Consider the following 16,144-nt stretch of genomic DNA (forward strand, 5'->3'; position numbering starts at 1 on the left):
AAGCTGCACAGGGGGAAGTCCCGGCAGAACCAGGAGGACAGGGCATGGCTGTCGGGCAGAGTAGCATGGAGGAGAGCGTGGCCAGGTCCGTGTGCGGCGTGTCTAGGGACAGGCAAGTGCACTGCTTTGTTCGATGTGGGTGTGCACACACATGACGTACATATGAAGGGTGTGTCTCTGTGTGTGTCTGTGTGATTTAATTATATATACATGTATGTATTTTCCCCGGTAGGTGTGAAACCCTTCAAATGTTCTTTGTGTGAGTACGCCACTCGTAGCAAGAGTAACCTCAAGGCTCATATGAATCGTCACAGCACTGAGAAGACCCACCTGTGTGACATGTGTGGCAAGAAATTCAAGTCGAAAGGGACGTTGAAAAGTCACAAGCTCCTTCACACAGCTGATGGTAAGTAAATGACTCCGTAGCATAATAAATTTTTTTCTCCCTCTCGAAAGTGGAGTTTGAAGCTGACATTCCAAGTCCAGCAGAAATAGTGGATGTATCTGCAGGCAAGAAAGAGCTGGGTCTTTTAGAATTTCGATTCTGAAAGAACAAAGAACTCCCTGCTTCCTCTTGTCCCGTGCTTAGGACTAGAGCCCTGCCTGACCTCCCCCAGTGCTGGGTGTGTGTGCACGTGTGTGTGTGCTTGTGTGCGTGCCTGGGTGGGTGGGTGTGGAGGGGATGCTGCTTCTGGGAATAAGGTACCCTCAGGAGACCTTGATCTGGAAGTTTCAGTCCTCTTCAGCCCTCCACCCCCACCTGAACCTGAGGACCTGAAGGGGCAGCCACGATCACATCTGACCTGATGTTTCCTAGTGGATGTTTATCATCCAAGCTACCTCAGGGTTTTTACTCAGTCCAGAATGGGGCTCAGTTTAAAATACGAACAATACTTAGGCAAATTTGATCTTGGTGAAGTACACTTAAGTAGATTTCTAATTTCATTTATTCTTAAGAACTGTTTGATTGAGTTCTTGCTATGTCCCAGTCCTGCCTGGGGTATGGGGTCAGTAAGGAACAGTTTCTGCCACCAAGGAATTTATAGCCCAGTGGGGAGGAAGAGAAGTATGTGGGCCATGCTTAAGGTGGGTGCTGGGATGGAAGGGGGCTCAGCAGCCCTGGGGAGAAGGGTGTGAGTTGCTGGGGGCAGGAGGGGTGGTGGGCAGTGGTGAGAGTGGCCAATGGAGCAGGGGTAGGATGGAGGAAGGGAAAGCAGAATTATTATAGGAAGACAGGCATTTAGGTTTCTAAGATCTATAAAGAATTTATGAAACTCAAGACCCAAAAAACTGATAATCTAGTCAAGAAATGGGCAGAAGACATGAAGAGACACTTCTCCGACGAAGACATATAAATGGCCAATAGACACATGAAAAAATGCTCCATATCACTAGTCATCAGGGAAATACAAATTAAAGCCACAATGAGGTACCACCTTACACCAGTTGGAATGGCTGAAATTAATTAGACAGGGAACATCAAATGTTGGGGAGAATGTGGAGGAAAGGAACCCTCTTACACTGTTGGTGGGATCGCAGGCTCGTGCAGCCACTCTGAGAAACAGTATGGAGGTTCCTCAGGAAGTTAAAAATAGAGCTACCCCATGATCTCACAATTGCACTACTAGGTATTTACCGCACAGTTACAGATGTAATGAAAAGAAGGGCCATATGCACCCCAGTGTTCATAGCAGCAATGTCCACAATAGCCAAACTGTGGAAGGAGCGGAGATGTCCTTCAGCAGACGAATGGATAAAGAATATGTGGTCCATATACACGATGGAATATTACACAGCCATCAGAAAGGATGAATACCCACTGTTTGCATCAACATGGATGGAATTGGTGGGGATTAGCTGAGTGAAGTAAGTCAAGCAGAGAAAGATAATTATCATATGGTTTCACTCATATGTGGAACATAAGGAATAACATGGAGGAACATGGGGGAAGGGAGGGTAATCCAAAGGGAGAGAAATCAGAGAAGAAGACAAGCCATGAAAGACTCTGGACTCCAGGAAACAATCTGAGGGTTTCATAGGGGAGGGGCTGAGGGGATCGGGGAGCCCTGTGGTGGGTATTAGGGAGGGCACATGTTGTGATGAACACTGGGTGTTACATGCAACTATTCAATCACTGAACACTATATTAAAACTAAAGATGTGCTGTATGTTGTCTAATTAAATATAAATTAGAAAAAAAAGGAAGACAGGCAGCTAAACCATAAAAGGCCTTTTACCATTTTTTATTTTCCTTTAAAAACCCTAGTTGTAAGAAGGTCTTGTCAGTATTTTATGTAATAATATTAGTAAACCATATTTATAAATATATTGCTATTTTAGCACAATTATTTACAAAAATTGGAGTTCACTCTAAAAATTGGAGTGAGGGACGCCTGGGTGGCTCAGTTGGTTAAGCGGCTGCCTTCAGCTCAGGTCATGATCCCAGAGTCCTGGGATCGAGTCCCACATCAGGCTCCTTGCTCGGCAGGGAGCCTGCTTCTCCCTCTGCCTCTGCCTGCCACTCTATCTGCTTGTGCTCACTCTCGCTCTCTCTCTCTCTCTCTGACAAATAAATAAAATCTTTAAAAAAAATAAAATAAAAATTGGAGTGATTTCAACAATTATTTATGATTTTAGAACTTACAGGATGATAGCCATTAGGTCATACCTGTATTTTAAGAATGTTCTAGGGAATCCATCCTGTTGTGTGTGTATCTGGGTGAGCTTGAGGGGCTAATGGAGAGGCTGCGCGCTTAGCTAGGCTTCGTTAGAACTAAAGATCCAGGGCTTGCCTAAGGCTCATGAAGGCCAGAGCTGTAACTGTTTAGACCTAAGCAGTGTGCTGTAAATAAGAAAATCTGTAAGCAAAATAATTAAAAATGCAGTGACAGTAAAGCGGTCTTACCCTGAATAATGAAAGCATTAAATCATGTAATTATTCATGAATTCTGTACCTCCACAAACAATAAGGCTTACTGGTATTTCTTAACTTTGGAAGCAATGATTCACTGAAATCCCGAATAATAGAGTGCCGCTAATGGAAAACTGCAGTTGTCAGCGCCGGGAAGTCTGGGGTGTCCCCTCGGCTGTGGTGGCAGTGTCTGGGGGGCACTCTTGGGGTGCTGTGGCCTCATGCCTGGCTCAGAGGTCTGGGTTCTTGTGTGTCTGATCAGGGGCCTGGACTGACTGCTGTTGGATGTGAGGGAGGGCTGGGTGACGGTGACACACGCAGCCCGTCGACCTCTCACTTCACTTGCTTCCCTGAGCCCTTCAGCCAGGAAGGGAACTCAGATGGGCACTGATGGTGTGTCCTCGAAGCGGTGAGACAACCCTCCAGAAGGGGAAAGGCCTTGCAGACATGAAATATCTTTAACAAAACAGGAAATTTGGATTGATTCTCTTCTTTTTTTCCCCCCCTGACATTTTTGGGAGTTTGAGGCATCTATAAAGTCATGTCTTGTTTTCAGACACTCACCAGTCTGGCAAGAAAGGCATCATGTGTTAGGTGCCGTGAGAATAGCACCAGGATGGGGGAGTCCTGCTGCCTCGGTGCACCCCTTTCTGCCCCACGTGGGCCCGAGTTCGGTGGGACAGGATAAGGACGCGAGATCTCGACACCTCCTGGGTCTCTCTCAGCCCCGTGCTCTGTGACGTGGGGCATTATGGCTTCACCCGGCGGTCCCGTCCTCCCCAGGGCTACCAGGACTTCCCCTTGGTCTCATGTTTTCTCGAAGGCCAGCTGGATACGAACACAGCCCAGTGTCCCAGCTCCAGGGCGATCTGCTCTTCAGCTGTAATTAAACCGCTGGCCCTCCTTTTTCTTTCCAGTTTTAAAAAAGCTTAGAACAAAACCTTAGTTCCATCTCCTACCCACATTTTTGGTAGCACTTGCATTGTATTTTGAGGATTCCTAAAAGCTTTCTGTATCTCAGGGGTTTGTCATATTGTGCAAATATTTCCCTCTAACTTAACGTTTGCCTTTACATTTAATTTGACACGTCTTTTTGTAAAAAGTTAAATAGCCTTGCGTATTTAAACTTATCAGTCTTATCTTTTTATTATTATTTTACATAGGATATTCACAATTATTTTTTATTATTTTTTTATTATGTTGTGTTAGTCACCACATCATTAGTTTTTGATGTAGTGTTTCACGATTCATTGTTTGCATCCATGCAATCCGTGCCCTCCCTAGTATCCACCACCAGGCTAACCCATCACCCCCCTCCCTCCCTTCTAAAACCCTCAGTTTGTTTCCCATGGTTTGTCTCCCCCTCCAATTTCCCCCAATTCACTTTTCCTTTCCTTCTCCTAATGTCCTCCATGTTATTCCTTACGCTCCACAAATAAAGCTAAACCATATGATAATTGACTCTCTCTGCTTGACTTACTTCACTCAGCATAATCTCCTCCAGTCCCTTCCATGTTGATACAAAAGTTGGGTATTCATCCTTCCTGATGGCTGAGTAGTATTTCATTGTATATATGGACCACATCTTTATCCATTCACCTGTTGAAGGGCATCTTGGCTCTTTCCACAGTTTGGCTATTGTGGCCATTGCTTCTGTGAACATTGGGGTACATGTGACCCTTCTTTTCACTACATCTGTATCTTTGGGGTAAATACCCAGTAGTGCAATTGCAGGGTCATAGGGAAGCTCTATTTTTAATTTTTTAAGGAATCTCCACACTGTTTTCCAAAGTGGCTGCACCAACTTGCATTCCCACCAGCAGTGTAAGAGGGTTCCCCTTTCTCCACATCCTCTCCAGCACACGTTGTTTACCGTCTTGTTAATTTTGGCCATTCTAACTGGACTAAGGTGGTATCTTGATGGGGTTTTGATATTATTTTTTTTCTTCATGATTTTCTGTGTTTAAAGAAACCTGCCTCGGGGCGCCTGGGTGGCTCAGTGGGTTAAGCCGCTGCCTTCGGCTCAGGTCATGATCCCAGGTCCTGGGTTTCGAGCCCCGCATCGGGCTCTCTGCTCAGCAGGGAGCCTGCTTCCTCCTCTCTCTCTGCCTGCCTCTCTGCTTACTTGTGATTTCTCTCTGTCAAATAAGTAAATAAAATCTTTAAAAAAAAAAAAAAAAGAAACCTGCCTCATCTTAGGAGAAACTTCTTTTGTACTTTTTCAAGTTCTACTTTTATGGTTTATAACATTTATTAAAATTAATATTCTTCAAATTTATTTTGGTATGTGGTGTGTGGTATTGATGTATTTTTTTAAACAATTTCCAGTTGACTCAGTGTATTTGTAGAGAAATCGGTCCTTTTCCTTTTATTTTGGAATGCCAGTCTCTCAAGATGCTGGGCATGTTCTGAGATTTTGGTCTGTTCAGTAGTATCTGTTCTAGTATATTGTTTTATTAGGTGCTTTTTTTATTATGAATTTGATCATGCACACATGTTACTCCTTTTTGTTTTTTATGGACATCTCTTAGTTTTTCTCATTTATCTCTTATTCCTTTGGCTAAACTTAGAAACTGGTCAAGTCAAGAAAAATACCTTTCGCTCCACCAAAAGAGGACACGATCTCCCACACGGGGATGCCCTTGTGAGCTGTGTGACCATCACATGGGCCTCGAGTTCCTCAGGGGACAGTGCTGGTGCTAGGGGTTTGGTTGCCTTGATGAGGCTGTTAGCCTCTAAACGTAGAATTAGCTCTTTATTTGGAAGCAAACATTGCTTTAAAACCTGCCTGGGAGGACTTGGTTTTTAGTGGATCTGTTATACCGGTAACAATTCAACAGCTTGTCCCACAGAGAAGCTATGTGGGGTAGGCAAGGTGATAGAGGCCTGAGTTTTGAGTCTTGCTTGCCACTGCCTCATAGGGTGACCTTGGTCAGGTCACTTTGCTGAACCTCAGTTTCCTTATCAAACAGGGATCAGTATGGCCCTGTGCCTGACGGGCTTGAGGATCAAATGACAGGAAGTGCCCCCTACTCACTTGGGCTCTACTACCGTTTTGGCTCTTCCTTCTTGGTCTCCTTTTCTGGGACCGCCTTAGCTGGGACCTCCCACTCTCTGAAGTCCGCACACTTCTATGCTCATCCCCTGGTGCATCTCTGCGTTCCCCCCATGCTCACACACTAGTCATGTGGAAAGTTTCCCAGCTTCCGTCGCCGGCCCCGTCCTCTCCCCGAGGCTCCGCCAGCCCAGCTGCCCACTCAGCATCTGTACCTGCATGTCTAGAAGGCACCTCAGACTTAGTCTGTGCAATGTCAGCTCCCCATCTGCCCCAGACCTGTGTCTCCTGCAGGCCAGGGGTCACCAAACTTGGGGAAAAAACACAATAAATATTTGAGATTTGACTGCCACATGTGGTTCCTGCCGTATTGTCTTCTTTTTGATTTTCTTCCCATAAACCTTGAAAAATGTAAAAGCCATTCGGAACTCCCAGCTGCACAGAAACAAGCTGGGTTTGGCCCTGGGGGTACCAAGGTTGGCAGACCCCTCCCGTACACGTGTCCATCAGTGGCCACCCCTTGGCGGTCACCTGGGTCAGAAGCTCAGGTCATTGCTGACTGTCTCACTCACACCCTGCCCACAGCCCCCCGTTAGCCCCTTCTGCGTGTTCTCCCTTAGTTTCTCTTCCCAGTGTCCTTGTGGAGTGATATTTGTCCACGCTGCCACAGCCTCGTGCCTCCTTTCTTGCTGTTGCCGCCTGATGCTCTCCCTGCTTCTGGCCTTGCCCCCTCGGTCAGCTCCCAGACAGCGGCCAGAGTGATGGGCCTGGCTGAGCCTCCCCTCACCCCTTGGTCTCCACCCTCCTCACCTTGGCTCTCCTCTGATTGTGTCCTCTCCAGATGCGGCCACCTCTTTGCTGTTTTCATACCCGCCAGGTCCGTGCCCTTCTTTGTTTCTCCTTAGACTACTCTGCCTCTCATGGGCATTATAATTTCCTTGTTCATGATTTTCCAGGTCTTCACTCAATGTAAGCTCATCCCGTGGGGACTCTTGACCTATTGCATTTGCTTCGTTTTGTACCCCAGCACCTAGAGCGACGCCTGGCTTACAGTAGGTGCTCAATAAATGCTTGTGGGCTGAACGAGTGAAGAAAACGTAAAGTGCCTTGTAGAGAGTCGTTGGAATGTAGAGGCTCTTGAAAAGTGCCAATTCCTTTTTCGTCTCTCCGCTTTCAGATATTGTATTACATCATATGCCTGTGAATTGGATGTTTTAAAATATGGTGGAGGAACTTACTATTAAATGGATCTTTCTGCTCTCAATTAAGTAAAAAGGAGCTGAGTGACCATCCTGTCCTTTCACCTGCTTGTAGATCCGTTTTTTCACATTTATGGGCTTCCTTGAAGGGATGTGTCCCTGTTGATGCACGCTTGTTTCCCAGAGGAGCTCATCACTGTGCTTTAGAAGGGAGAGGTCAGGATGGGCGGAGGTTTCCATTAAAAAGGTTTGCTAGTCTATATATACAAAGAGACGCATCAATCTCTTAAGGACCTGATTAAACCCTTTGCGTGTATGCCAGCACTGTGAGAGAATTTCATGCAAAATCATGCTATAGCACATTTTTCCCTTTTTGACGTTAAAGAGGGCCTCTGCGTGTGTGGTGTAGAGGCTTTCCAGGATTCTGCTGCCCCCAGCACGTGGGGCAGGTGAGAAGGTGCAGTGTTTTCCTGTTACGTAATCCATCGAGAATCCCCTAGTCATGAATTAAAAGCTCTTCAGCTCAGTGCTAATTCCTGCGGGTCCTCCCTGGCCCCATCCAACCTGCCCTCATACACTTGAGTTAAGAAGTTTTCTGGTAAAACTTACAAAGAGGAATTCTCCGAGCTTCAAGCACTCTTGTGTGCATCATAATTAGACAAGTGGAGCGTCGAGTGTGGAACTTAGGTCTGAGTGGAGGAAGTACCATTTTTCCCCAGGCTCCTTCAGTTTCTAATAAGAGATCCTATGGCTACACATGGAAATATTCTAGGTGTAAGCATGGTTATTTTTCTCCTCCTTCTTCTACAAGCAGAGTCCTTGTCAGATAAAGTAGCCCCACTTTCCCGTAGTCTTTTTACTTCTAAAAACATGCACTCTGGAGCCAGGAAGCTCTTCAGTAGAAAATGGCATCTGAGCAACCAGGTGGTCCATCCTTCCAAGTTCGTGTACGAGGCTTCAGCGAGACTGGTCTCTGCACAGCATCCTTGTCCCTCTTACCCTTTGGCCAGCTCACGCTGGAGTCAAGGTGAAGGGGCGGGGCGTGGACATGGTGGGTGTCTGAGGCTCACCCTCCCAGCAGTTGTCTGGGTGATGGACAGCAGGGGGCGGGCTGATGTTTGTGCCACTCTATGGTACACCCTGTCTGGGTCCACCTGAAGTTATTCTCAGGTCTTTCTAAACCATGAGAATGACAGCTCCTGGGATAAAATGAGCCATGCAGCTTTCTGAACAGTCAGCTCAGACTACAGATCTGACTGTCGCAGAAGGCTGGTTGACCTGAAACCTCACCGGGGTGGAGGGCTCTCAGCGGCAGGTTGCAGACGCCTGGACCAGCATCTGTAACCTCGGTCCTGTTCTTTTCTCTGGCTCTGGGCTGCCTTCTGTTTCTTTCCATGCCTGATGCGGATGCATTCCTCCTTGTATCAGAACTGATGGCTAATTACAGAGAACCGCCAGTCTCTTAAGTCTGCTGTTGCCTGAAGTTCAGCTCTTGAAGAAAGCACAGAGGCTTCTTCAACTGTATTTTTACTGCCATGGCTATTTCTGTCCTGATTTGCCATTGTACAAGTCCCTGCAGATGGGAGAGCTGTGCAGACCGGGCTCCGCAAACTGCCGGCTGCAGCGCGTGTCACGCTTCCTTCGGGAGCTCTTCTTACCTTCGGCAGCACACCCCGGTGTGCTGGGGCGTGTGGAGCAGCGGCAGGACAGACCCAGGTTGGAACCGCTTCCGGCCTGTGTGACCTTGAACTCGTGCTGTATCATCCCCGTTTGTTTTCCGTGGCTGCTGTAACAGACAACCACATGTTTACTGGCTTAAATCAGCACAGATTTAGGATGGGAGCACTCTGAACTTCAGAAATCCAAAGTCAGGTGGTCAGCATGGCTGCCTTCTTTCCGGAGGCTCTAGGGGAGACTCCATTTCTAGCCTTTATGGCTTCTAGAATCTGCCCGTATCCTTTGGCTCTTGAACCCCTGCCTCCGTGTTCAAAGGCAGCAGCAAGGCCTTTTGGACCCGGCTGTCCCTCTGCTTCCATGATCACATCTCCTCTGTGACGTGACCCTGACCCTCCTGCCTGTCTCCCCTGAGGATCCTTATGATTTCACTGAGCCCACCTGGATCACAGGGGATAATCTATCTCAAGAGCCTTAACCTGGTCACATCGACCAGATCCCTCTTGCCATGGAAGGTAATAGGCTCTGTGGACTGCGACCTGGATATCTTTGTGGGGAGGGCGTTACCTACCATAGTAGGGTTGTGGGAAGATTACTTGGGGTCATATTAAGTGTGTTCATTCTAGGTGTTGGGTAGATGTGCCTGTCTCCCCTGGGGTCGGTGTTCTCTTGTTCTCAGCAACTGTGGACACAGCGTAAGGATGGATGGTTATAGCGCTTAATCTATGTCATCTAGGTCATTTAGGAAAGATCCCGTTTCTTTTCTCTCCGACACTCTCATTAGGAAGACACAGTGCAAGAGTTAATGCTTGAAGAGTATCGGTGTCCTGATAAATTTACTTATGCAGAGTGTCACCTTTTGCTGTTAAGGCTGGATCAACAGTCATCATGAGATATTTTCACTTTAATGCCTCTAGATATTATTATTAGTAATAGTTCCGATTTATGCACATTTGTTTAAGTATTTTCGTGCTCCTTCAAGTTTGAGGTACATGTGAAATTTGGCAGGAGTTATTTAACAGGTTTTCAAACAAGGTGCCTTAAGTCAGAAGCAGTTGTCCATCGCTCTCTTTGTGTGCTGATGGACTCCAAATGCCAGAAGACAAAGGGCGTGGTTTCATTTTCACAGGATGGTTTGTGATTTTCCTACCATTGCACCTGCTCCTGCTTTCTTGTGGAACTCTAGGGTAACTAAGCAGCTGGAGCAGTCCTCAGGGAAGCTCATCGGGCAGAGGAGGGTAGCGAGACACAAAGGAAGCGGACAGGTGCTGCGCATTTTCTTTCTTTTTTTTTTTTAAGTGTATTTTTCTATTTTGAGACGTAATTGACATAACATTATGTTTGTTGAAGGCGTGCAACACAGTGACTGGGTATAGTGTATATAATGTGTATTGGTCGCCACGATAAGTGGAGTTAACCTCCATCACGGCACGTAGTTACAGTTAAGCTGTCTGACGCATGGTCTGCTGCAGATTGACACTGCCGTGGTCACGACATTCATCACGTTGCATTAGAGTACAGTGTTGCGTGTTTACGTTTTACTGTGCATTCGCCCACTGTGGCTTATTTACTACTACTTGTAGGTTTGAGCCCTTCGACACCTGTTTTTATCCCCCCATCCCCTGGTAGCCACCACTTTACTGTGTTTCTTTTGTTTGACATTTTTAGATTCCACAGAGAACTGAAGATAGCACTTGTCTCTCTTTATCTGACTTATCTCACATAGCATAATGCCCTCAGGGTCCATTCCTGTTGTGGCAAATGGCAAGGTCTTCTCCTTTCTCGTGGCTGGATAATATTCCGTGGTGTATGTATGCCACTTCCTCATTATCCATTCATGCGTTGATAGCTATTGGCTGGGTTCCAGGTCTTGACGATTGTGAGTAATGCTGTAATGAAGCTGGGAGTGCAGATAGCTCTTTGAAATCTTGTTCCTTTGGGTGTATACCCAGTAGCGGAATTGCTAGGTAGCAAATAGTAGATGGTAGGGAAGATCTATTTTTCATTTTTTTGAGGAACCTCCATATTGTTTTGCATGGTGGTTGCGCCTTTTTACATTCCCACCAACAGAGCATGAGGGTTCCCTTTGCTCCACACCCTCACCAGGTACTGTGCATTTTCTAAGAGCCGGTCAGCAGGCTGGGGGTCAGCAGGAGCCCCCCTCAACGGCTGGCGGCAGGTGTGGGGTAAACACTGCCCCCCCCCGTCCTTGGGATAGCTTCTGCGTGAGCACAGACTATGCAGCAAGGCCGCTGCTCCACTGGCTCTCCTGGCCTCCCTCTTGCACATTCATCTTTCCATCCAAAGCAGAAAGAACTTCAACAGGGAGGGCAATCTCATGTCCCTTGGGGTTGGGGACACCTCTTTCTTCATCTAACTCAAGGCAGAGTGACAAGGACCTTACTTCCCACTTGCTCCCTCCCTCCAGATCCTGTCCTCTCTATGCTGACATGACAGGCTGAGTAAGACCTGAGTAAAGGGTACAGCTCAGGGTCACTGGACACCAGACCCAGTTCTTTTCTTTCCTATCTGGTGCTACTTGCATTCAGGCAATGTCCCGTCACCAGGTCCACCCAGGGCTCCAAGGTCAGGGGTCAGCTTGTTCCATCAGCCCGTCAGCTGTGGAATGAGGGCCAAAGAGCTCATGTTACCAGAGAACCAGACTCCTGCCAAGAGAAATGGGAGGATGGAGAGCTCTCTTTGAAGGGGGGCTGTACGGGATGATACCTTTTGAGGGAACTAGAAGCTGGTGGTAAAACATGGTGCTTCCAGAACAAGCCGCAGTGTCTGCCATGGGAAATCTCCAGCCAGCCTGGCTCTCAGAAAGATGCCGAACTGCAAGTCTCCGGGGCAGGTGATGCTGGTGGTATCTTCTTCCTTAGCGCCTGCAGCCGCAGCCGGGTAACCCTCGGACGGTGCTCAGCCCCCCGACTTCCTCTCCCAACCGCCTGATGCGTCTTTTCTTTCTTGAACTCGTTCAGCACCACTTCCTGAGCCCCTTCTAGGGAAGGTAGCCTTTTTTGTTCTTGCGGTGGTGGTTTTCTTTTCTTCCCTCCGCCTTACCTTTTTAAAATTAAAGTATCATACACACGCAAAAATACACAGCTGACCGGTTGTCACAAAGGCAGTTCACTGACGTCGCCACATCCCAGGATCAGACACAGGACACTGCCAGCCCCTCTGAAGTCTGTCTTACCACCCCCCCCTCCCCCGCCCGCCGTCTCCTCTCCTCCTCAGGGTGGCCGCTGCCTGGATCTCTAATGCTTTAACTGGATCTCGCCTGTCTTTGAACGTCATGTAAACCGAATCACATAATACATGTTCTCTTGTGTCTGGCTTCTTCCCTTTAACATTATTTGTGAGGTCCATCTAGGTTGTTATGATTCTGACCTTTAACATCTGGGCCTCAGGGTCAAGTAAGAGTGTCCTACATAACAGGGATTGTAAACGCTGTGGCTTGTGGCCGGGAAGACTTTGTCCCTGCAGTTTGCCTTCTTCACCGTGGCAGTGTTCTTGTAGTCACTCAGAAGGCTCTCCTCAAGAGTGTTTCTCCAGAAAGTGCTATGATTCTGCTCTCTTTTGCCCTCCTCGCCGACAGGACCTGGCTCAGAATGACTTCTGACTGTTGGCAAAAGTTAAATCTTCCCCACGAAGATAAGAAATGACTACCTCTGAGATTAGCCACCAAGTTAGGCCACTGTCTTGTCTTTGTGAAGAAGATGGGGGCAAAGATGCCTGCCCAGAGGGAACAATTGTAAATCAGCGTACGCTAGGCAAGGCTGGGGCAGCATTTTAAAAGACCATGAACTCTCTTGAACATCAAGTTCAGGAACCACTGATACCATTTTATGGCTCCATGTTGAAAGCTCTGTCTTGGTAATTGTATGTCATAGGAGATGGGCTGGAACATCCCAGCCTTTCACAGATGGTTGCTGATTTATCCAGAATGCTATTCTGTTGCACAGAAAACATTAAAACAACAGTTGGAAAGATCTAATTCCTTTCTGTAATTGTGCCCAAAATTCCATCACCCAACATAAATTTTATTCTTCTAAAAATTATTTTTCGGGGTGCTTGGGTGGCCCAGTCCATGTAGCGTCTGATTCTTGATCTCAGCCCAGGTTTTAAACTGAGGGTCATGAGTTCAAGTCCTGTGTTGGGTTCCATGCTGGGCGTGGAGCCCTACTTTTTAAAAAAAAAATCTTTTTCAGGCATTATTTGTGTTCCTATGGAATGATTATATAATTGTAGTTAAAGCTTAGCTCACGTTCTTCCAGCCTTAAAATTAATGATTGTACTTGTTGTTTGTTGCCACAGGGCCCATGAATATACATTTGGGGGCTTGTAATGTCTCACTAAGGTCGTGGGCCATCCATGAGCTGCATAACCAGTCCCTTACTTTTGGACAGTGTATTATTTTCTGTTTTCTCCTCATTAAAACTTACTCACACGGAGCCCTTTCTTGAATATGAACTTCTAGTTGCCTTTGAATTAATTCCTTAGGACACATTTCCGGGAGCAGGATGGCTGTTTTGTCTCGGTGGTGTTGATCACGGGTTACACTGCCAACTTGCTGCTTTCAGGAAATTGTGCCAGATATATGGAAGCGCTCCAGCTTCGCTCTTTCAACGTTTGGTGCCTCATGTTATTAGAGACGGTCCGTTTCTTGGTGTAATGTGTGTCAGATCTCACCATGTCACTGTCCTTCGTAGTTTTCTAATAACTCGCAATTGAACAGGTAAATTCGAGGATTCAGTGGATGGATGGATTAATCTGCATTTATATAACATTGGCTGGTTCATAGTGCTCGATGTAAGTGTTTGATCTGGTGGACTTTTGATGAATGAAATTAATTAATCCCCTCTCAATGAGTTGTTTATGTGCTGTTTTTCTGTTTGCTTTCTGGGGTCCCGGTGGCTCCCACTCGTGCGCTCACTGATTCATCCAACATCTGTTTGTTGGGTCTCTTTTGGCCGCACTTGACAGAAACCCATTGGAAGTTGCTGGAGCAGAAAGGGGGCCTTTGTGATCATGGTACCGTGGGAGCTCCCAGAGAGACTCAGGGTCTCCGTGTGTCTGCTTACTTCTTCCAGACTCTTCACCTCCTCTTCACGTGGCTTGGTCTTCCCCATTCTCCCGTCTTACCTTGACTGCCACTTCCTCACAGAGGCCTGTTTTCATTCTGTTTCCTCCTGCGGTGGCTGTTGTGGGGAGAGAGGGGACGTGGCGGGGCGGTCACCCCGTTAGGGCTCTCCTGTCACTCACCGCTAGCCCTGCAGCCAGCGTGTGCTCCCTGCTGGACCCAGGGACACAGAAGGAGAGGTGTGCCATCCCTGTCCCCAGGGGACCCACAACCCAGCGAAGGTGCCAGACCGACCCACCGGAGGTAAATCGATGAGTCCCTTGGAGACGACAGCAGAGGACACAAGAACAGCAGAACTGGAAACTCCCGCTGTCGTGAAGCTAAATGATAATGTAAATCAGTAAAATCTGTGGCGCAGTACAGTTGAGGTGTGAAAACAGCTCATATTGAGAACCTTGAAAAAGGCAAAGGAAAATAGGAATATGAGACAATTCAGACTCAACACGTAAACGTTACGAGGTGAGGAATTCCGAAAATGAGTCTGTAAAAGCGACTCTAATTATAAATGGGATGGTGGCGGGGAGATTTGGGAAGGGCATCCCAGGCCAGGGGGACAGCAGGTGCAGAGGTCTGAGTGGTGGTGTGCTGTGTCCTCGGAGTGGAGGGCAGGGGCAGGGGCATTGCTCGGGAGCTTAGAGAAGGAACCGGGAGCCCGCCTTCAGGGCTCCTGCCAGCCATTGCAGGGGTCACAGCCTGCTGCAGTGGAGGAAAAGCCAGAGAGATTGCTGGGGGGCAAGATGAGGAAGGCCTTCCGTAGCCTCTTTGAAGTTATAATTGCTCGTACTTTATCCCTTTCCCCTGTTCTGTTTTTAGTTTTCCTGGTTAAGGTTTGTTATCTTAGGCTGGCTTAATTAGACCCATCCCTGAATTGTCCCAGAGAACACCAGGGAGGTCAAAGAGATAGGGCCGGAGGGGCACTGCCACAGCTGTGCCGAGTGGCCTTGGAGAACCGCCACCCCCCCCCCCCCCCCCCCCCCCGGTTACCTGCATGTGCCCTTGGCCTCATCTCTTCAGGGCTGCTTTTCAGGTGCTTGCCGCCCGCTGTCTGAGTCCATCCTTGGAGCATGACCTCCCCATGCTTCTAATGAAGCCTCTGAGCTGCAGAGAAGAAAGCCCAGGGTCACACAGGGCGAGCTGGATGGAGCCGGAAAGAACGCACTTCTGTCGCCAGTGGCCCTTCTTGGGCACCCCTTTCTCGTGGGTCACCATCCTGTGCGATGGCCTTTATGGTATAGCCCCATTCACGCTGTTATAAGTTCTTTGTTCCCTTTGGGACATTGATGTCGTACCCTTATGAGCTGAAGGTTTGTTACGTGGCTCTGAATGGGGACTTGTCCACATCCAGGCTCCGCCACGGACCACTTCCTAACCCCGCGGTTACTCAGATTCGCGGTCCGATCTTGTTCCTCATCTGTAAGAGGGCTTAGCACAGCCTGCCCCCCCGGGCTCGGGGGTGTGTGGCTGAGGTCACGGACATCAAGTCGGAGCCCAGCCACCGCTGGACAGTAGCTCAGTGGGTGGAGCTAGCCAGATAGGGTTTGTGAAAATGGATTAACTTCTTACCAAGACTGCCTCTTTTTCCTTTGTAGTCATTCTTCTCTCTTCCGGGGCTGCAGTGTGATCCGGATACAGATTGGGACGGCCAGCCCTTGGCGGTCACTCTAGCCTCGGGCCAGTGCTGCGTTTCCTGGTCCTCTTTCCCTGCCGTCCTCAGGAGCGTCCTGACAGAGATCAGCTGACAGTCTCCAGGCATGCTCGTTCACGACGAGTCACAGGTCCCCATTGCATTATTTTAATTAGGCAGCTAAAGATTATGTCAAGTGCTCTCCCAGGCCTGTTTGATGGGGGCTGGCAGGTTGCTGAAACATTTGTAGTATTTATTGCCGGGCCTCTGAGGCTTCTGGCGGAGTAGGAAGTGTGGCCGTTAGAAGCTGTGTTCTTTCTTTGTGAGTCTGTAGAAGGCTGACTCTGCATCTCAACCGACGTGATTCCGTTTATCCCTTGCAGGGGACCTTTTTAGCCCTTTGTCTTTTATTCATTGAGCGATGCGTATTGGTAATGAGTGAAAATATTTATCAATTTGGAGAATGGCTGTGTTGGCCCTCCTGCCCCTACTAAGGCAGTGGGGAGCCCAACACTATTTTGCTCAGGCTGCCTGGCCC

At 48.0% G+C, this 16,144-nt stretch overlaps 1 protein-coding gene across 3 annotated transcripts in view; it reads left to right on the top strand.

Annotated features, from left to right (window-relative positions):
* The window catches only part of ZFAT (zinc finger and AT-hook domain containing), a 182,746-nt gene that overhangs the window by 94,097 nt on the left and 72,505 nt on the right, over positions 1–16,144 (top strand). For all 3 annotated transcript variants that reach the window (XM_047726975.1, XM_047726974.1, XM_047726973.1), the window contains exon 10: positions 233–406. In XM_047726975.1, the coding sequence (XP_047582931.1) occupies positions 233–406 (174 nt within the window). The remainder of the gene's footprint in view (positions 1–232; positions 407–16,144) is intronic.

Source organism: Lutra lutra, chromosome 4 (genome assembly GCF_902655055.1).
Source record: "Lutra lutra chromosome 4, mLutLut1.2, whole genome shotgun sequence".
Lineage (NCBI taxonomy): Eukaryota > Metazoa > Chordata > Mammalia > Carnivora > Mustelidae > Lutra > Lutra lutra.